The sequence below is a fragment of the Cornus florida genome, unplaced genomic scaffold, assembly GCF_030987335.1.
Source record: "Cornus florida cultivar Cherokee Brave unplaced genomic scaffold, ASM3098733v1 CherokeeBrave_3.0.0_Hap2_Chr11, whole genome shotgun sequence".
NCBI lineage: Eukaryota > Viridiplantae > Streptophyta > Magnoliopsida > Cornales > Cornaceae > Cornus > Cornus florida.
The window spans coordinates 89,805,147-89,827,902 of NW_026775581.1; the positions used below are offsets into that span (position 1 = coordinate 89,805,147).

Genomic DNA, 22,756 nt, shown 5'->3' on the forward strand with positions numbered 1-22,756 from the left:
AATAAATCCCAACTTCCAATGGACTCTGTTCGAGCTCTGGTGCTCGCAAAATATGTGTATGTGTTTGCTTTGTTTTTGAAAAAAATAAATAAAATGGGATTCTTAATCCCATCCGAACTAATCTAATTTGATTTTGACAGTAACCTTTCAAACAAAAAAAAAACTTGATTTTGACAGTTAATGGTTCAATTCTAATTCCAAGAACATTGGAACTAATTTGGTTATGAAATTTAGATTTAAAAAGATTGAACATTAGGACTAATTTGGTTCATAATTCTTAACTTACGTATATATATATTTTCATTTGTTACCATATAATATTGTCACATAGAATCAAGCTTATGTGTGTATGTGTATATATATATATATATATATATATATATCGGAACCCTAACCCTTATACACACATATGTGAAACACATATGGACAGTAGAAGAAAAGTCCATCAAAGTCACAAAAGTTGAGGTTGAATGAGGCATTGAGGCTAAATTTGGCCCAAGCCTACTTATTATTGTGTTACATTCTGAAGAAAGGCCCATCCATAAAGGTAACTGATCCAAAAACCTTCATACAAATTGGTCCTTTTTCATGGATAATTGATTAGACTTGCATATTACCAGAGAATGACATAAGCGATTTTTTATTTTTATTTTTATTTTCCTTTTCGGCACTGATAAAAAAAACCCACCACTTTGGAGTTTGGAACTTAAGTGTTAAACTCACTTTTAAAAGTAGAGAAAATATTTCTCTAGCGTATGATATAGTGATTAGTGGATATGACTAATACTTGGCTTATCCACTTAAACAAGTAGAAATAAAACTATTTATTCATATAAAAAAGTGAATAAAAATCCATCGATTAGTTTATTCGAATAGATAAATAGGCCTAAATATTAGTATCATTCTTAGTAAAAAATTAATAAATCATAAATCAAAGAGGTTAAAAATTCAAGCTCACAATCAATCAAAAAGAGTTTGTTTGAAAATTTGATGGCAGTTTGGCTTTGACTGGCAAACAGAATTTTTTTTTTTTGGGTTAAAAAATGGGCACAACTGCTTGGATTTTTCTTTGGTCATATTTGTTCATTAACATAAAAGAGTTTGATGCCAAATTTGGAAGGCTTGATACATCTAAATTTGTAAATGCAGACATTATATATACACACATAGTGATAAAAAAAATATTAAAAAAAAAGAAAGAAGATATCTCACGAGTAGTGAACCCAAGTAACTAACTAAACACCCGACTGTACTCTGAATTCATTTTCGGCCCTTCAAAAAGCCCAATTGCGAAGTTACCGAAAATGAAACCCCTTCTCTATAATTTTCTTCTTCCTTGAAGCTTACTTTCAGTTTCAGCCCTTTTTGGTTGCTACGATGGCTTCAAAATGCAACAGAATTATCAACAGAACGTCAGTGTCGTCTCTCAGATCCACCATTAAATCTAATCTTCAAACTGCTTCAGCTTCCTCTCCTTCGCCGTCTTTAAGGAGATCCACTACCTCACCTGTCCGCCGCTTCTTCTTGTCCAGGTATTTCTCTCTCTGTATATACACACATTCACGCACAAATTATATTTCGATTTTTTTTTTTTGGTATTTATAGACTTGTTCACTCTCTCCCTAATCCAGATTTCAATTTAATTTTGTATTTTTCTTTGCTCCGTTTTAATTATTGTGTTTGATGAATTTAATCATGTAATATGCGGTGTTCACTGAATAGAAAAATCAGAAGCTTCTCTATCTTTTGTAGTCTATTGATTTGGCAAGAGTTATTGATTTTTTTTTTTTTAAATTATTAATAACAGAGTTCCGATGGAGCTTGGAGGTGCACAATCTCTGTTGCCTCTTCACAGTGCGGTTGCTACTGCAAGGATGACGTCGGGCCTGAGCTCAAGGAGTTGCAGAGCTATTTCACAGGGTACACTCTGCCGTACCTTTCCTGGCCCCTAACCTGCTTTTTGTTATTAGAGTGTGAGTCTCACTGCATATATATATATATATACATGTGGTTATGGATTTTGAATTTTCACATTGTCATTTCATTGAGATTATAGTATTGGGTAGACTATATTGGTTAAACAATGAACCCCATTTAGTAAGTTGCATATAATTTTCCTAGATTAAGAGGTATAATATGGGTTTTGTTAGATATATTTTCTATTTCGTATTTAAACTCATGTGGATTTAAATGTTTTAGCTCTCATTGTTTATAGGAAATAGTTTTCTCTTTAGTGTGAAACCTCCCAAGCACAGTTTTTTTTATTGATCTGTTGGTTTCTACTGATCTATATTTGTAGCACAGTTTTTTTTTCTTTCCCCAATTCATTCTGTTTGATAATTTCTGGTGGTTCTTTAGGTTCCCTTCTTGATAGGTTTGCAGTGCATAGGGGGGTATGCCCCTTTAATCCTTGTATCTAGTTTCTTTTTGTCTATAATATAGCTCACTTACCAACAATAAAATAAAATAAAATTAGAATCATGGTTTTCAATAGGGTAGTATTGTCTACTGTGATGTACATATCATTTTATGAAGAATTTGATGAAATAATTAGAGAATCAAAATGAACTAAAAATTCACAGATTAAAATAATGATTTTACTTAAATTAGATATAATGAGAAAGAAACTGTAAGTTTTGACAGTCAAAACAAGAAAAAAGTTCAATCCATGCACATTATTGGTCGATAGAACTTCTAAAATATAATATTTAGACATTTAATATGTGGAAATATCATGATAAAAAATTGGAGAACATCATATAAGTGTCCATAATCAAAATATAAACTTTGTATTTGAGCTCATATTTACCAATTGATTTAACTTTTCAGTATGAGAGACAATTGTTGGTGTGTGATTTTCAATTCAGTGGATGAATCCAATGATCAGTCCATTTGATTTCTCCTTCGCATTTATGCCGTTTGACGCAATGGAATCTTATGATGTTGAATGCATATAACTCAGACTATTTGGTTTATTGTTTCATTGCACACCAGTTTGTAGTCCGGAAAAAGGAGAAGGGTTGTGTAAGTAGCTGGCAACTAGCGTAAGAGGGAGAAGAAAGAAATTGATAACACCTCCTCTCTTTCTTTTCCTTCCAACCTTTAATCCAAATGCTCTATTTGTTAAGATATCTATTCTGAAAGATCTTCTATTATATATCCAAGTCTTTAAAGTACACTATATATAGGCATGTAAGCAGAGTGGCTCTTTGACAGCTTTCCATGTGAAGAATTCAATAAATTACCTCTTTGTAAAGCTTTAGTTGATTTTGTTACAGAGTCTTGTTCAGTTTACTTGCTTGCCTCACCTATATGATATTGATATTCCTTTTAAAATCCTACGTGCCGACAAGACATTATTATCCACATAGAAAATGTCAAGATCTAGAAAGAAAAAAAAAACGAGACCAGATATATCAAGTATCATTTTAGTATAAATGTATTGCATTGAATAATAGTCTATTGTTAAACAAGAATGCTGTGGTAACAAGAGTGCCCCTTCTCCCAGATGATATTGATGGGAAGTGAGACATTTTGCTGTTTCTGGAGGTGGGCCTCATCAAGTATGCTCCTAAATGTCTTGGAAGGATTTTCACACTACTCAAATCACGGGTCATGATGCATCATTAACTGAACATATATTTGATCTTTTGTTCAGTTTACTGAAAGCTAAATTAAATGGTAATGCAATGGGGTTTAGGTTTAGCTTCATTATTTTTTTTCTGCATTAGTTGTTAATGATAATAATTACATTGTAAGCCATTTTAATGAGATTACTTTAATCTTCATATGTCAGGGTGTTTTTTATTTGTATTGGTTTCTGATATGAGTTCCTTTTGTTGTTTGTTGAATTAGAGCTCGGTTTGTCAGTTCCAAGGTGACTTTGCAGATCATCACAAAGAGAAAAAAGTTATCATCTTCAGGTTATTGTAAAAGGAAGGTTTTGCTATTCATTTCTGCAAAATTATGTCATTTTATTAAAAGCTGCTCAAACATTACATAGCAGTAAAACTATTTTTGATTCTTCAAGTGTAATAAATGTGTTTTGTGAGCAACAAATATAAGGAAAGGGCCTTGTTTATTTTTGTGTGTTCGATTTGTTGTGGGTTATGGAGTCTACATTTTTCTCTGAAATCTTGCACTGATTCCTACCACAAAATAAACAATTGAAAGAAATCATGAATGCCTGTCCTTGTACTCTCTGAAGTGGCCTTCTTATCTTTGAAGATCGAGCAGTTCTAAACCTGTCCTTGGTTTGATAGTAGTTGGATCATTCCACCTTGTTACAGTTCTAGCTTGGTTGCTTTTGAGTGGTTTAGGGAACACTAGTCTGAACTTCGCAAATGCCACCAAGTTCTGTTAGAACTTCTGGGGGACTTGTGTTCGATACACCATTCTGGAAACAACTAGAGAAAGATATGGCGGTGTGAAGAACCAGCTGATCCTAAAATGTGTGTTGCACTTGGCCTTTGGTCTAAACTGCAAGCATGTTTGTCTGCATTTTCTTCAAATCAAGTGATTGATTTATGTGAGGTGATCCCTGGGGCATTGGCATGGGCAAATAAAACTCTAATCTTTTATTGATGACTGCCAACTACTCTGGAGTTGATTTGAAATAAGTTTCTTCAAAATTTGAGTATTCCAGTGATCCTTTATTGTATTATAAATGGATACAAACTTTGAAAAACAAGGTATTACAATTCACCATTGGCCTTCCCCTCTACCTATAACGTTCGAGTTACAGTTTATGAAGTCCTAAGTTCCTAGAACACATAACAGAAAAAAGGCTATCTTTTGATGCCAGGCTTGCCGGAAAATAGTGAAACTATTGCAGAACATAAAGTTGTGCATCTTTGACACAAAAAATGTCTTTACCGCTTCATGAAGCTTGTTCTAATGTGTTTTTGGTGAATAAATTTCATGGCACCACAGTTTTTCAACCATACAAAACTCAGCTGTGTATAATTAACAATTTCATAATGGTAGGTTTGGGGAAGATATCGAAACTCTGTTCCATAAGGCCTGAGCTTATGTCAGTCTCCAATCTTCGATCATGGCTGACCCATATCATTTGTAGGACGGAACAAAGAAAACCATCCTTCTATCAGAAATTTGAGTTGCAACTGTTCCATTTTCCCTCGGGGAGTTTGATTTGGTACAGAAGCCCCAAAGCAAAGATGAAACAGATCAGAAACATAGGTCCTCCTCAAACTACCATGGTCCATGTTATTGGAATTGACCCCAATACAACGGAAATATCTGCCTATGCTGCCCTACATCATCGTGTTCATCATAAACACACTGTGGTTGGGTCCGTCATCAGATTTTCTACCTCAATCCAGCTGCAACCAGCTTCTTTCCTCACCTTTCTCTCCCTCATCAGTTCCCTAACTGCACTCACATCTCCCCATTTCCCATAACATGCGTAAATGTTGGACATCATCACGTACACATACTCATTATCACCATCCAGTTCAATCACCTTAGCAGCTGCAACCTCTGCAACATCCAAATTCCCACAAGTTCCACAAGCACCAAGTAAAGCTTTCCAAACTAACACACATGACCCAAACCCTAGTTCATTTATCATCTTCTCTGCCCTCCATACCTCCCCCTTTTGTCCCATAAGCCTAATAACAGAAGAACAGTGTTCAGCTGTGGGATTGATCCCATAGTCCTTCATCATTGATTCAAAATACCGAATTGCAATCTCCAATGGCATTCGGTTATGCCAGCAAGCAGATAAAACATTAAGAAAGGTGATTTCGTCAGGTTTCAAATCTCTCAATATTTTCAACTGCTCAAAAAGCTCGATTACCTTGGCTGATTTGGCATTGTGAGCATAGCCGGATATCATTGCATTCCAAGTAATCAAATTCTTTTTGGGTAGTGACTGGAACAGCAATTCAGCATTCTTTACCTGTCCACATTTCGAGTACATGTCAATTAGAGCGCTCCCAACGACTATAGATTCGTCTAAACCAGACTTAATTGTGCGACAGTGGATCAACATACCCCATGTCAGAGCTGAAACACCTGCAATGCCACTCAGAAGGCTTGAAAACGTGAACTGATCCATTACAATATCTTTTGAATGCATTTTACTGAAGAATTCCAGAGCTGCTCTTGCTTGTTCCCGGTTTACATATCCTGTTATTATCGAATTCCATGAAGACGAATTAGAATTTGGCATATTCACCAAAACCTGAATAGCATCTTCTATGTTGCCAAACTGCGCAATACCATTGATCAGTTCATTATATGAAATTGTATCAGGATTTGGCATCTGATGCAGAAAGTTGGCTGCTTGTTCAAGTCTTCGGTTTCTAGCACTCGCAGCTATAACCGAATTCCAAGAAATAATGTCCTTATCACTCATCTCACTGAAAACCAGAGTCGCCTCTTCAACAGAGCCACATTTTCCATACATGTCAATCAAGCAATTCGCGACAACAATGCCGCATTCCACACCAGATTTTACAATCTTGGAGTGAATTGACTGGCCTAATTGCAATAAACTTAGTTGGCCACAAGCAGCTAAAGCAGCAGTAAACGAGAATGAGTCTGCGTAAACATCAGACTTGTCAAGCTGAAGAAACAAACCCAAAGCCTTACGAAACAGCCCGGAATGCACATACCCACATATCAAAGAATTCCAAGAAACTACACTTGGTTGAGGAATTTCAACAAACATTTTGTGGGCATCATTTAATGACTCGTCTTTCAGGTACAAACTGATCAGGGCTGTGGAGACAAAGACATTGGAACCAAACCCAGATCGCAGAACGTAGCAGTGAAGCTGTTGGCCATAAGAATACCGACCCAGGTTGGTACATGCTCTGATCAGGTGGACCAGAGCATAGTCATTTGGTTTTGTACCAGAGTTGAGCATTTGAGAGGCCTCAAACAAGGCCGTCTTAGAGTTTGGGTCATCTTGGGCAAGGATTGAAATGAGACTGGTCCATAATTGAAAGTCATTTCTATTGGGAATTTCAGTAATTGTGCTAATGTATTTAGTCAGGAGATGTTGAGGCTGCTTTTGGTTTTGTAGGTACTTGTTCACACCCTTGAGGAGGGATCTTGGCATAGCTTTTGCAAACCTAACATTATGACATTATATTGACATGTTATATGTCATGTATAATGTCAAAGTTCCAAAAATACATTTCACCTCAGATTCATAATAAAATTGGTTATTGCAAAAGTGAACGCTTTTTTTTTTTTTTTTTGGTACACAAGTCAAAAAATTTATGAATACCTTACTATTGTTAGGGCTACAAGTTGCGCAGGTCCAACTCAACCTGGTTCCAAACCGACCTCAATTCAAAATCGAGTTGAGTTGGACCGGCCCAATGTCATAAATAACTGTATAACACAATTCAATTAAAATGAATGTTAAGTGAGTTTTAGTAATTTTTTTTAAATCTTTAAGATATTTAACACTATGAGTGACCTTTTTATAAATGCTAAGTCAGTGTTCTTATTAAAAAAAACATGGTAATAATATTTTTAACTAAAGTAATGAATACTATTATATTTAACATTAAATAAATTAAAATTCATACTGAGGAGACTCAGGAGAGAATATAATATACATATATATATATATATATACATATATACAAAAGTACCATACCGGAGGAGACTCAGGAGAGAATATAATATATATATCCAAAAGTACCATTCTTAAAGAAGGATAAATAAATATGTAAAAGTATGAGTTCCGCAAACCATGCCTTCTTTTTAAGGGATTTAAAGACATAATTACATTACAATAATTATGTAATGTAATGTAAAAAAAAAAATAGGTATGCAACACAACATATAGTTGTTGCATTAGATTAAAAATATTGAACACGTAAAATTGTTGCATTAGACACAAAATATATAGTTATTAGATACGGACGAAGATGACACAGTCGAGAATTTTGGTTTGCACTTGGGGAATATTGAGTTTTGGTTCTTTTATGGCTGGCTTGTTATATGATGAGACATATTCCTAGAAGTTGGTAGGTTTTAATTTATAACAGTTAAACAATTTATTTGTGTATAAAATGGACGGTAGCTAGTTGGATTATAATTGGTGGAATCTTGATGGATCAAAATCAATCTGTGAGTTTGATTCTAAGTAGAGGTAGCTCAAAAATAAAAACAGACACAAACTCTTTGGAGATTGGTGCGTTTGTTCAATTACACTCCACATAAGGAGGGAAAAATAAATTTTGGTTGATTTATGTTTACAAAGTATTATAAACACCAATGGGAAAAACAATAAAACAAAAAAACAAGAAATAACGTGTCAGCACTTGAATCATGTGGTCCTAGGGTCCTAGCCCAACGTGATAAAAACATGACTGAAGAGCTTAAGAGTCCACATTTTCATTGGCCCAACAAATATAAAACAATTTGCTCTAGAAGGTGTGAAGTGAAATCAGGGTGTGCGGGCCGAGACCAACCAGCAGAGCAGCGATAGAATGGCGGAAACCGCAGTTATTTGTGTGGGTTCCACACCAGAAAACGTGGGGATTGGATGGTGACTCCGGAGCTTTTTGCCCCTTCCATATTTATTTACGTAGTATTTAATATTAGCAAAACAAAATTTTACCCACACACTTTTATGTTTAAATTGGGACTTAAACCTCTCAGAAAGATTATATTTATGGTATTTGGGTTAGATGTCATTTGGGATATATTTAGGAGGCTTTTTCGACCCCCAATTACCTTTTCTAATTAGTTTTTTTTTTTCGGTTTGGTGCATGTAATATAATTGATGTATTATAATTTGAAGGTTATGGGTTTAAAATACAGAAATAGACTTATTACATGTAAAGTGTATATATAATCTTCTTTAGATCTTGCAATAGTAAGAATATCGTGTTTTAAATTTGTCATTTTTTAGTACTTTTTTGGGTTCGATTTTAAATATACGGAATGAGATAAATATCCTTACCTATATCTACCAAAAAATTTGCCTTCATTTTTCACGAGTAAAATGACCACAGTAAAAAAAAAAAAAAAAAAAAAAAAAAAAAAAAAATTATTACTATTATTTTTTTCCCTTAAAAGACAGAAGAGGATGACACGTGTGCCACCAAAAAGGGCAACACATTTACTGTCTTAGTGACATAAAAGCATCCGCTCAAGTCTCCATTTTAAAAAAATAGCGACTAAAAAATGTGTTTGTTTTCCGGTAAAAACAATGACTGAAAAAATGTTGAAACTTGGATAGACAAGGAAATTAAGGAAGAGACATTAGTAACAAAATGTCCACATTTTTTTTTTTATCTAACTTTAAGAATGTCGAAGGGTTAGTAATTCCTTGTGTATGACATGAAGAAAGACTGGTAGAGAGAGAGAAAAACAGGCGTACGTTACCATTTGAATGTTAGTTGAGTTAAAGTAAAAGAGACGCACAGATACACATTCAAACTCAGAGATAGAGAGAGATAGAGAGAGAGAAAGAGAGAGAGTCCTATGGACTAACCAGAACATAACCAAAACAACCACCAGAGAGAGAGAGAGAGAGAGAGAGAGAGAGAGAGAGAGAGAGTATATTATCATCGTCGTCTTTGAAAAACCTCAGTTAATTAGAGGAATAGATAGAAATTAAAGATGGAAACCCCAAAGAGAGAGGTGATTGAAGATTTCACAATAATAGGAGGATTGATAGTGGTGCAAATGATATATGCAGGAAATTCATTGTTACTCAGTTATCTCATGTCCTTGGGCCTCAATTCTTTCACTCTCATCATTTTCTCTGCCTTTTCCACCTTTCTTGTTCTCTCTCCTCTCTGTATTCGTTTTGAAAGGTACACACACACACACACACACACACACACACACACATATATATATTATTGCTTGGAAGATACGTATGTTGATTAGTTCGATCTGTTTATGTTTGCAGGACTAAATGGCCCAAGAAATTTAGCTTAAAGTTGTTGATTCAACTGCTTTTAATTTCTTTTGGAGGGTAAGCAATTTTTGCACTTCTTTCAATTTATGAACTTCCACTTCATTCAATTAAATGTATTATTTCTATTTATTTTTCTTTAGTTTAAGTCTCTATTGTGAGATCAATTTCATAATTCTTGACATGTGCTTCATCTCCTTTAAATTATCAATTGCATTTTGATCAGCGCAAAAGATAATACATGTACAATATCATCTTGTAAAAAAAAAAAAGATTATATTAGCTTTAGATGAGATTAAAATAGCTAGTTACAGAAATTGGAAACTTTAATTTTTATCATATTTGGTAAAAGATAAAAAAAAAAAGGTGAAAAGTTAACAACAAAATGTTTGATCTAAGTTTGATGTTAAAAGCTTGTCTTTTAATGTAGAAAGTGGGTCCAAAAGGAACTACTCTTGTGATGTTAAATATATGTGAGGAAAAAAAAATGTTACAAACACCTATATATATATATATATTGTCATATTCAGTTAATCTTTTGCATTCCATAATTTGTAACCCTTATTCATTTAAAATTGAAGTTAGAACAAAATAGTAATGTCTTTTTAAGTAATGTTATGTTTGGAAGTTTGAAGAAGTACTCTAGATTTAGAATCGGAGAAAATTTAATTCAACAATTAAATTTTTATCAGTTATTAATGTGGCTTGGTAAAAATCAGTTACTTAGTATAGCCACCAGAATTTCTTCCTTTTCTGCAACATGAATGAAATTGGTTACAGACCAAGGCAAATATAGTTTGGTAGCCAACTAACTTTTCCATTTGCCCCATGCCCTGCACTTTCATCACGTGCCAAGCTTTTTTGATGGTTAAAACAAAATATTTATATTTTATAACGCTGTAAATTTCTGAACTGTTGTGATGAAGAGTAACAAAAGAAAGGACAATTTCTTTTATAATTTTGAAGAAGTTCAATTTTCCTTGCAAAGCAGTAAAGAACATCTCTGAGGAAAACAGGTTAGATGGTCTCTTTAGTAAATTCCCCTGTTTCATTCTCTTTCCCTCCCCATTTCTTAGCTCTTTTCATTTCAATTACTGTTGACTAAAACCAAAACAAAGTCTTAGGAGGAAGGGGCTAGGTAAATTTCACAACAGAACACAAATGTCTATGTTCGGTAAGCATGAAATTGATGTCTCAAATTGAAAATGGAAAAAAAAAAAAAAAATTGGTTTTTATTTGGACTAATTATTTTTCGATTCCAATTTCATGTTTCCGAATATAATGTAGTGAATCATTTATCATATACTAGAATCAATTTCCTTCTTAAACTGGATTTTTAGCCATTATTTGTACCTTGTCCATTCTCACTTTCAAGTTTAGATTAGATTATAGTATTGAAATATGTGACATGAAAGGGTGATAACCAGAGTGTAGTCCCCGCTAATTGTGGACGCCTAACTTATGGTAGTACACCAAAGGCTGTGTAGTTCGATCCCGGGTGGGGGAAAAAAGTGTATGCACGTGGAGTGTGAGTGCGTTTTTTGTCAATGTAAAAAACCAAAACTTATATAGTACTATTTGTAAAAAAAAAAAAAAAACACTGCTCTTATACCAAACAATAGCCACGAACATTTGCTGTTTTCTCTTTGTTAAGGCACATTTCAATGTAATGGAACTCTTAAGTAGTTCCAATATTATGTTTGGGCATTCTTGATTCTTGGAAGCCTGTTGATGAGTCTCGGCAGCTTGAGAAGGATCTACTTTAAAAAAAAAAAAAATAGGAAATCAATGTATCATCAATATATCATGGGAAAAATCCTAAAAGACCCGACTTTTGAGAAAAGGGGTTGTGGGGTCCACATCCCTCTCACAGTTGTTGTTGGATAGTCGGCCCATGTATCATCGCTCTATGTATTATAATTTAGAACAGAAACAATATTAGTATTGATCTTATTTAGCCCCCATAGGGCCATAACATGTTTAGTTTGCACAACAGTGATTTCATTTCTTTACCCCCAAAAAAGAACAGACAGTGATTTCATTACCTTGTTCCTTATCTACATAAGTGCCAATGATAAAGACATAAGAGGGTTCCTTGATTTGCAAGAGAAATTAAGGATTCATATTGTAGATTCTTTCATTTTCTGTATGAACTTCCAATTCTGTAAGACTGTATGATTCAGAATTCTCATTGCACTCAAATGTGTAGTAATGGAAAAAGACTAGTCAAGCATCAATAGGCTAACAATTTACTTGATGGTGTTTTCTTTTCAGGATAACATTATTTCAATCTTTTTTCCTACAAGGGATCAAGCTAACTTCACCAGCAGTGGCAACAGCTATGCCAAACCTTGCTCCAGGACTCATCTTTGTCATCGCTTGGGTTTTTAGGTACCGATTTCTACTTTCTATCAACACTCTGGTTATCAAGAAAATACCAGATAATGAAGAAAAGTAAATTTGGAACTTTTAATCAAGTAAAAAAGCTCTGCTTCAATTGGTACTTCATTCACACTGGTTAATTAGAAAAAATAAGGTGAATTATTCAAAATTTTAGGCATTCTTCAAATTCAACTTTGTTAGCTCAAGATGTCCCAGTGATACAATATTCCAAAATCTTAATCACCTACTGAATTAAAATTCAATTTATTCCTCATTTTCTTTTCCCAACGGTATAATCTGCGTCCTTTTTTGTGCAGGTTAGAGAAAGTAAAACTAAGTTGCATGTACAGCCAAATCAAAATTGTAGGAACATTGTTATGTGTCATCGGTGCTATTACAATGAGCCTCATGCACAGTACCATAGACACTCCCACGGAAAAAGAAGTTCAACTATTAACTCTTTTGACTGATGATAGCAAATTTGATAAACAGAAGATTATTGGCTGCGTGTATCTCATGGCAGCAGTATTTGTTTTATCGAGCAATATTGTGTTGCAGGTAGGTAGTGAAAATTGAGGAAATGGAGATGGTTTCGAATGTTCTAATCAAATACTTGTCTTTTAAGTGTACTCTTTTTCAATTATGGTGTTTTGCAGGCCACGGCATTGGTTGATTTTCCAGCACCAGTGTCCATGTGTGCAATAACATCGTTAATAGGTGCGATAACTACTGCAGTTCTACAGCTGATTCAAGAACACAAATTGGAAACTGGGTGGCCAGCAATGAGTTTTGGACACCTCATTGGCTATTCTTTACTGGTAAAATCACCTTCCTCTGTTTTCAATTATAAATTTTGTCTATGAATGTGTCTGTGGACAGGTTAAGCAACAAATTAATTTTCATCTATATATGTCACTGTCATTTATAATGTCAAAAATGAAGTTTGTCTGGAGTCTTATCCTACCAGCACTCCTTTTTTTTTTTTTTTTTTTATGTGTCGCTGTCATTTTGTTCGTACTACATTCATTGAAGACACAGTAGTCTTTAATATTCATATTAATTCGCGACAAGTGATCAACGTGTATGATCTTTAACTTTTGGTGCACAGGGGGGAACAATTAACGGGGCTTGTGTGAGCTTCAATGGATGGGCAATAAAGAAAAGAGGACCGGTGCTGGTGTCCATGTTTGGTCCCGTTGCAACTGTCATCTCAGTGATCCTCTCTGTCATAACCATGGGAGACTCCATTACTCTGGGAAGGTACATTAATTGGTCTTCCTACCAATCAGTGTTGTATAAGTACTCTGGATCAGTTGCTCAGCTTAATTTGTAGCTATACAAACAAAAAGTACCCACACACACACACACAAATTTTGCAAATTCTTATGAGTTGGTTTATTAATGCAGCCTTGCTGGTATGCTTCTCATGTTTACCGGTCTCTACTTCGTGCTATGGGCTAAAGGGAGAGAATCTCTCTCCATCAAGGATGGAGACACCTTGAAAAGTGAGTACGATACAGAGACGCCTCTCTTGTCTTAAATTTTTAGTTGGTGTGAATTTGTAAGTCATTAGGACTTGGATAGAAAATGCAAAGATGGTATTCATGGTTGAATTCTTGCTATGGCTTGTTCTAGCCCAGATATATAAATTATGCATTTTCATGATTCAATATAATTTACGAAAATGAAACATGAACGGTCTAATGGAGCGAAGTAGATTTAAATTGTAAATAGTTTGCTTGGGAAGGAAGAATTGTAGATGAGTACGTTAGACAATTTATGTGTTGTTATATAGCTTAAATCTTGATTGTTCATACTTAGTCATCCAACTATATACCTAACAGATTGCCTACTGATGCATGAAGGTCTCTGCTGAAAAGCTTGCTAATTAGAATTTTTTAATTAGGTCATGAGTCCCAGTTTGTTATACAACATTGTGCTTAATTAGTCATTTAGTTGTTTCGAATTCATTTGGGGTTTTTGACCAACGAATTAATTGCCTTTTGGATTGGACAAGTATGTAGTCTGCCTAGAATTGGTGTAGAATCAATAAAAATATAGTTGGACCCAGTGGCGACCCTGAAATATATTCTGGGGTGGGTTAGTACTACTATTATTTAATTCTTTTGGCTAGACTAAAATTACCTATATATATATATATATATATATATTTTTAGGGGGTGGCCCCCCTTGCATCCTAATCCACCCCAGATTGGACCATTTTCAAATAGATCAGGATTCTCTCCATTATTTTTTCTCAATCATCTCCTCTACTTAGGATGGTTTAAAACACTCGACACCATCTGAGTAGCATTTATGTTGAAATTTTCAAATGAGGTAGTGTTAATTAGTGAAAAATCAACCGACCGTGGAATATTTACCATGGTTAGCTTGTTTCAATAGCATTAAGTATCCATCGGCTAACCAGTCTGAGATGGAAAGAGGCTGAGCAGCTGATAGCAGTACACAACTTGAACTAGAGCATATGCTAAAAATGAAATCTGAGATGACATGAAGGATCTTTCAAAATGCAGAAGTTAAATTAATGGAAAAGTACCTATAAAATGTTGGGACTTGGGATGTTAATGGTGTATATTAGAAAATAATAGGCAGAAAAAGGCCACCATTTGTACATTATTTATTTATTTGTTAGGGCTGTGTATTGAATGGTTCCTCAGCTAAGTTCAAATACAGATTTTTTTGGTCTAGATGTCTTAGAGTCAATCTCATGCCACCAGACCAACATGTCATTGTTTTTGCATGACATTAGGAAGAAATTAAAGAAGTCATAGTGCACTGAAATAAATTATCCAGATTTAATTTAAGTTGTGTTTCTTAGCCTTCTGTGTTCTCAGGCTCATTGCTTCACTGTAAACCTTCTTCTTTTGTGCAAGCTGTACCTTCTTGTGTGCCACTGACACCCCATATGGTGGGATCCACACATACCTCTGTGAGTAGTAGGTTGCCGGACTGTCAAATGAATAACAGGACTTGTCATTATCACAATAAGCGGAGGATGCGGCAAGAAATTGGGTCTTGAGAAAACTAACAAGCCTTTCTAAGCCCATTATCAATTACCAATGTTGACCTATCTTCTCTTGTACGATTAAACCCATTTCATTAAATGGGTTTCATCCAAAAGGATCACTTGAGGCTTGGTTTCCTTTCATTTTGAGCAACCAGCAGGGTGCCCAAAAATGGTGTTAACCAGTATTCCTCTGTCCAGAACTAGGCTTACGTTATTCCGATGACGAAGGAATGCTAACAATGCATTTGTTCATAATTTGTTTTTAAGCACATCATGCTTAAAATATCCATAAATTCAAAGAATTTGATCGGTCACACAAGTCGGGATTGCAATATTTTTCTGTGTCAATGATATCCATTTCATTATATCAGAATTGAAACAATTAATTTCAATGTGTTTTCTCCTTACAAATTTTATACCAGAGTGTGAAGCTTAAGATGATTGTTGTTGAAATGTTATAAATATAAACATTGATCTGCACATAGGATCTAGATCTTCTTGGTTCACTTTTTCCCAAAAAAAGCAAATGTGTAAATTTGGTTTCCTTGACACTTTTCTAAATATTGTTTCTTGAACACACAACATAATAAAAAAGAGATTTGTTATCAATGAACAGTACGTTTTATGTAAATTTTTTAAAAATTGTTTTTAAAAAATTGAACCAAAATGTTTAATTTCAAATCATATGAAATGAAAGAGAGATCGAGATGATGAATACGTGGAGTTCAATCCTCTCTTTAGTAAATTGGAGGAAACCAAGTTGACGATGGTACGTGTACAAACTGATACAATATTAATGCAAGGAATCGTTAATGGAAGTAAGGTAGATTCTTAGAGATAGTGGAGAGAGTTACTTCATCTATTACAAATTCTTCTTCAAATTCAAAATAAAATAGTTTCTTTATATTTATCGAAAAAAAAATGTTTTTTTTATTTTTAAATTACACTTGAATGCTTATGAACAAATCATGGAGAGGAGATCAAAAGTTTAAGTATCAAGCGTAGTTAAATGGTTGTGTGTTACACTTATTTATCGTAAGAAAATTTTTATTACTAAAAATATGTAAAATCAGTAACTAAATTTGAACATCAAGCCACAAAAATAAATAATAAATAATTATACAGCATCTACTGAATAAATACTGAATGAAGTTAAAAATTAGACATGTTTAGGTGTATCTTGAGTTTGAATTATATCTTTTTATTATATATTTATATATTTCTTTAAGATGAAAAAATAAATGTAAATAAAACTAGCTTGTACTTACCAAAAAAAAAAAAAAAAAACAAAGAGAGACAAGATCCGAGACATATTTGGATTATCTTTGTCGACCTAAACATGTGTAGACTTATTATGCTATCCTCAAGGAAAAGAAAATTTCTTGTCCTTTTTCTCTTCCGTACTTCACGTACACACCGCATTAGTTGAATTATAAGTCAGTTTGTATAAATTAAGTACGGAGTAAAATGTTTAGGGAAGGATTCAACTAATGTGGCATGTTCTTCGCTAATCAGTTTTAAAATTATAAAAGCAAAAAAAAAAAAAAATGTTTTAAAATAATAAATTGCCGGGAAAAAAAAAAAAAAAAGTGTAAATGAGGTATATCCTCCTCTATGTCATAGTGTTATAATATTGTAACTTGTTGCATGAGTGCAAAGTGTTACATATTTATTGAAGATTTAACATGTTTATTTAAAATACATTTAAACTATAATCCACTGGAGAGTGTAGTTGAGAGGATTGAGTCCATAAGGAACGATATTTATCGATCTTATTCCTTAATTTTTTGTAATTACTCTTTACGTACTTATCCAAATTTGAGAAGAATAATTAATAAATAAGAAACAAAGAGTCTGTTTGAGATAATTATATATGAAAGATAATTAAACAGTATTTTTAAATTTGATTTCTTAGAAAACTGACAGTCCCAAATAAGTTTTTATTCAATTTTCTGAAAACACTTAACAGTTGTCAGAAAACTACACCAAACACTCCCACTGCTCTTATCCAAATCTAGTACGTAAAATTTGTGGAAATGCAAAAAAATTAAAAAATAAATTAAAAAATCAATGGATAATGGAGTGAAGTGGCATCTTCTTTGGCTAGGAATTTAAATAGCTAAAGGTTGACAGTTTCCTTCTATATAATTTCGGGTCTGGGTAATGCCTAGTCCGGAAGTTCCGTACCAACCCGACTCGATGCAACTGCGGGGGGCTTCTGTACGGTGGTGTGTCGGTGAAGTTGACCGGCGGCGGTACCACCACAAGTCGCAGAAATAGTCTCTCCACCACTTAAAAAAAACACACCTTCCACTTGTCACACACACACACTCAGTATCAATACTACCTCTTTCTCTCTCTAGATCTCTCTCTCATCCACAACCAACTAACACTCCAACTAAAAACTAGGGCTTCCTCACTTTGTACAACAAAAGGACTAACATTGCAAAAACAAAATAAAATTAAAAATCAAAAAGATAACTTACCACTAACACCTACTATAAATATAAGCATACCTTTGTCCTCTCTTGGACAACATCTACTACGTAGTACAACCCCCACCCCATGTTTTTCTTTACTACTTAAAAACCTCTCTCTCTCTCTCTCCTCTCTCTTCTTTCTCTCTCTTGATTATATATATATATATATATATATGTATATGGCAATGGTGGAGAATGTTGATCTAAAAGGAGCAAGCGTGATGCATGCTTGTAAAATTTGCAAGAAGGGTTTTAGGTGTGGTGGAGCTTTAGGGGGGCACATGAGAGCCCATAGTTTGGGAGATGTGAATGGCTGCATGGGTGATCAACAACATCCCATGGGCAATGTCCAGGACAAGCCCGGAGGCAACAAGAGAACCTACTATCTACGAACAACCGCGAATCGGTTCGTGGGTGGTTACCCGGCGCGAGAGAATTGTGGTAAGAAGTTCTTGACATTGAATTCTTTCAATTTTGATCAAAATGAGGAGAGGGTGACATCCATGTCATTGGCCGGGCCGGACGTTGGAGATGGGAGAAGAAGGAAGGAGTGCAATGGGATTGAAGGAAAGCGGTTCAGAGGTTCAACCAAAATGGGGAACAATGATGAAAATGGTTCTTCTTCAAGCGAAGAAGAAGAAGACCTCGCTAATTGCTTGGTCATGTTATCGAATGGAAAGCTGGATCCAATGTCTGAGGACGCGATCAGAAATTCTTTGGCTTTGGGTGGTAAAGAGGAGGAGGACAAGGGTAAGGAGGTAGTGAAAGGGATGTTCCAATGCAAAGCTTGTAAGAAGGTCTTCAGTTCACACCAAGCATTGGGAGGTCATAGAGCTAGTCACAAGAAGGTGAAAGGTTGTTTCGCTGCAAGATTCGATCATAACCTGGAAGATGATAGGGTTGAGGAGGATGTGATCACAACCCCTACTCAATCCGGTTCATCTCCACCGTTCGATCTCAATCACACATTGCATGCTCCATTTGATCATCATCAGACTTACCCAAGAAAGAAGTCTAAGGTTCATGAATGTTCAATATGTCACCGTGTGTTCTCATCAGGACAAGCCTTGGGCGGGCACAAGAGGTGTCATTGGCTCAACTCTAATTTGCCGCCAGACACTTCTTCAATACCTAACTTTCATGATCAATTCCAATATGATAGCCAACAACTACATAAGAAACCCATGTTCAAAAGATCCGAACCACTTGATCTCAACCTCCCGGCATTGCTCGATGACACAACCGAAGCACGCCCAAACAACGATAACTCATTGAATTTTGAAGCTCCCACGAGAATTTTTCTACCACCAAGGGCAAATGAGGGCATCGACAACACTCGAAATCACCACCAATACGCCACCACCAACACGCTTAAAACATCATTGCATGATGTGCATGGTAAAGTAGACTATTCTACATGGTTACAAATGGGGATCACATCGACTCGAGATGGAGGAGGAGCTATCCCCTGGGGTGATTTTTCACGGAAATGTGAATGAAATATACCAATAGACATATTCATGTGAGGCCATATGATCATATTCGCACTTAGTAAGTCACTAAATATTTCACTTGATCGAAAAGTTTATTGTTAGTCCTGTAATATTTACGTGATCAACAAACCCTAGTTCTTGATTCTTCATTTTTAAAATTTTTTATGCACTATGAGATACTACTACTATTATTTATGTACTTATGTGGAGTTTGTTCTTGTATACTTGATTTGATATGAATAAAGCGGATTGAATTGTTCTGCAATGGTTAGATGGAGATGGATGGAAGCACTTTGCAATGGTTACTCGGTTTACACGGTTTTTGCATCGTCTCATATATTGAAATGAAATACCTTATCATCATCCGATTAAACAAAGAAATGAAATAGTACCTTATCAAAAAATAAAAAATAAAAATGATGGTACCCTTTATTTGTATGTAAAATATTTTTTAAAAAATAAATTTTATTTTCTTGGTGTTTAATTATCATAAAATATTTATGAAAAAAAAAGTTATAGTACAATCTAACAAAAAAAATTTACCTATCAATTTTAGGTAATTTATTTTACACGTCCCATTCGATTGGCTCGGTCTCAATCTCGACCTACATCTTTGCCAAATATCGAAAATACAAAAATATATAAAAAAATATTTTACATGGAAAAAAAAAATCTTTTTCGAAGAAAATATTTTACGTCGAAACAAACATCGCTAAAATGAAATATGACCATCATTTAGGCTTCGCTTGTTTGAGTATAAAATATTTTTTATTTTTTTTGGTGTTTTGGTTGTTGTAAAATATTTACAAAGAAAAAGATATTAAAACTTAACAAAAATAATTTATTCATCAATTTTTGATAAGTTTTTTTACACGTCTCACCCGATGGACTCAACTTAGACCTTTGCCAAATACCGAAAAATAAAAATAAAAGAAAATATTTTACATGTTACGTCGAAATAAACGGAACCTTAGTATATTCATGTGTGTAGTAAAATACTATTAAAAAAAATTACGTATAAAAATTTGGCATAAAAAAACATAAATTATAAAAATAAGCGCATAAATATATATATATGAATACGGATGTAATATGAATGTTAATAAAAGTTCGTGGTGAAAAAATACGGTAGCAATTATATATAATTTTTCTAAGTAATAATTATTTTTATACTATTTTATTATTTTTATCAATAATATTGCAATATTAAATGAAACTAAAAAGAGTGATGAATTTGCAAAACTAATATAGAACATTTATAACGTTGCATGTTTTTTTTTTTTTTTTAGTTAAAGGTTATAACGTTGCATGTTATTTGCTAAGATTTACCAATAAAATATTATTTGTTTATAATTTTTTATACTTAATATATCTTGTATTATTTATTTCAACAATTAGTACGGAGTATATGGAATAAGAAGAAAGAAACAAAAAGAACCAGAGCAAACAATATATCGAACAGAAGACAGCTTTCACCTATCGGCAATAACCACAGCAAATTAAGTACACCAGATTAGAAGGAAGAAAAACAATCGAAGCCGAGGAGACGAAGAAGTTAATTGGATTTCAAATTTTACTGAAAAGGTAAAGGTCAATTATAATGGAATAAAATAATATTGTAGATGCATGATATATTGTATAATGTATAATGTATAAGTTTATATTGTATGAGTATTTGTACATGTGATAAAATAAATAGTACATCAATAACTTTGTTCACTAACTTGCTGACTAGATGCTGAGATGTAGTTGAGTAGGACAGAGTTGACATGGCAAGGGAGCTGAGGTGGATTTGATCTCAGTCGTTGGATCCTCACTAACAGTGAGAGGCGCACTGTAGCGGATTTTTATCCGAGCTACATTAATATATTTATAACTATTAAATTTTCAATTGATTGGATAAATGAAATTGCAAGGTTAATTAGCTAGAATTCCACGCATTTTGATTTATTTAATTTTTAATAAAAAGATTAAAGGCAGTGTAACTCTTAAGAATATATATATGTAAGTGAATTATTATTATTATTATTATTATTATTTTGTAATACATGGAATGTTTATTATGTGTTCCAAACACTTCAAATAAAAAAATTGAGGACTATTAGTTAAGTTAAAAACTTTAACCGAACATTTTTTAAATTATACATTTGTGTATATATTATAAACCTATTTATTTCTAACTATGTATGTGCTAAAACAAAAATAATAGGATAGTGCTATCATGATGTCCACCTCATATCAGTTCAAAATATTATATATGAAATAAAATTATATGAAATTATCAAAGTTAGGAATATAAATTGGTCAAATAAAGTCAAAAGAAAGAGTATGAAATTTTAACTGATCTGTATAATTTGTTATACAAAACTTTAATTTTATAATTATGGTACATAATAATCACGTGACAAGTGTCATGATCGACTCGAGAGACCTCCTCGTACTAGCACCACTCTATTGTGTGACAAGTGTCATGACTCATGAGGCCGCCTCAAACTAGGCAGATCTCAAAAGGTTTGTTTCACTAATTATCATTGCAATATTCTATTTTTTTTTTTTTTCCTCGATGTTCTATTTATTCTTTTAAGATAAAGTGCAAAAATTTCTTGTTATATACAATATGTAAAAATTTCTTATTATATACATTTTTTAGATTGAGCAAGTAAGAATAACTCTTTAATTTAGAGACTCAAATATCTAAAATATATTTAAGATAAAAAGAAAATAATAAAAATAAAAAATATTTAAAATTTTATAAAAATCACAATTATTTTTATTTTATTTTATTATTTATTTATTAAAATTTAAATTTTAATAATTTTTATTTATTAAAAAAATACTTAAAAATGATAGGGGTGCACACGGTTCAGTTCGGTACGGTTCTGCCAAGAACCGGAACCAGTCACAACGGTTCCCTAAAAATGGGATAGGAACCAGAATTGTGTGTATATGGAATCGAACCGAACCAAATCGGCATTCACGGTTCGGTTCCGATTTAATTTTACAGAATCATTGACGGAGGAAGATGAACCGTGCTTCATTGTTACTGACTTCAAGATGTGCAAATCTCTTTTAAGGATGTTGGCAGAAGATAAGCCTCCATGAGCAAACAAGATATTATCATTAGCATGAGTTTAATATGTTGGTATTATAGTCTTAATAAAACTTCGTAGATACCAAAAAACATTACACAAAAATAATATTTTCGTATATCATCATATTATGGCAGGATTTGGACTATTAAAAAATGAAAAAAAAATAGATAAAGAAAATATTATACTTGATTTAATATAATATAAATACCAAAATATATTTTAGATGTGGATTGTTAGGGTAAATTGCATTCCCTCTATTTTTTCCACTTGACTTGACAGTATGGTACTATACTTATTAATTACTATATTGACAATATACAATTATATATATAGTTCTAGTTCCTCGGTTTTTTTGTACACCCCTAAAA

The 22,756-nt window shown here is 33.5% G+C and overlaps 4 protein-coding genes across 6 annotated transcripts; 3 read left to right on the forward strand and 1 right to left on the reverse strand.

Moving 5' to 3' along the window:
* Positions 1 to 1,189: 1,189 nt before the first annotated feature.
* Positions 1,190 to 4,081, forward strand: LOC132286977 (protein NONRESPONDING TO OXYLIPINS 2, mitochondrial-like). 3 transcript variants are annotated; one of them, XR_009472907.1, is made up of 4 exons: positions 1,190 to 1,532; positions 1,808 to 1,920; positions 3,509 to 3,612; positions 3,856 to 4,081. XR_009472907.1 is itself a non-coding variant. In XM_059789426.1 (3 exons), the coding sequence occupies exons 1-2, from the start codon at positions 1,378 to 1,380 to the stop codon at positions 1,950 to 1,952; spliced, it is 300 nt and encodes a 99-aa protein (XP_059645409.1). In that variant the 5' UTR covers positions 1,207 to 1,377; the 3' UTR covers positions 1,953 to 1,973; positions 3,856 to 4,081. The 3 variants fall into 3 exon arrangements, 2 of the variants coding, with proteins under 2 accessions (XP_059645409.1, XP_059645408.1); XM_059789426.1 differs by lacking the exon at positions 3,509 to 3,612 and having other exon boundaries at positions 1,207 to 1,532; positions 1,808 to 1,973; XM_059789425.1 differs by lacking the exon at positions 3,509 to 3,612 and having other exon boundaries at positions 1,227 to 1,532.
* Positions 4,082 to 4,618: 537 nt separating this feature from the next.
* Positions 4,619 to 7,205, reverse strand: LOC132286975 (putative pentatricopeptide repeat-containing protein At5g47460). The gene has a single exon (XM_059789423.1). The coding sequence runs from the start codon at positions 7,085 to 7,087 to the stop codon at positions 5,291 to 5,293; it is 1,797 nt and encodes a 598-aa protein (XP_059645406.1). The 5' UTR covers positions 7,088 to 7,205; the 3' UTR covers positions 4,619 to 5,290.
* Positions 7,206 to 9,425: 2,220 nt separating this feature from the next.
* LOC132286976 (WAT1-related protein At5g47470) lies at positions 9,426 to 14,115 on the forward strand. The gene is made up of 7 exons (XM_059789424.1): positions 9,426 to 9,809; positions 9,908 to 9,973; positions 12,188 to 12,304; positions 12,613 to 12,853; positions 12,952 to 13,113; positions 13,404 to 13,555; positions 13,703 to 14,115. The coding sequence occupies exons 1-7, from the start codon at positions 9,613 to 9,615 to the stop codon at positions 13,833 to 13,835; spliced, it is 1,068 nt and encodes a 355-aa protein (XP_059645407.1). The 5' UTR covers positions 9,426 to 9,612; the 3' UTR covers positions 13,836 to 14,115.
* Positions 14,116 to 17,988: 3,873 nt separating this feature from the next.
* LOC132281516 (zinc finger protein ZAT1-like) lies at positions 17,989 to 19,302 on the forward strand. Its single transcript, XM_059783217.1, has one exon. The coding sequence runs from the start codon at positions 17,989 to 17,991 to the stop codon at positions 19,300 to 19,302; it is 1,314 nt and encodes a 437-aa protein (XP_059639200.1).
* The last annotated feature ends 3,454 nt before the right edge of the window (positions 19,303 to 22,756 follow it).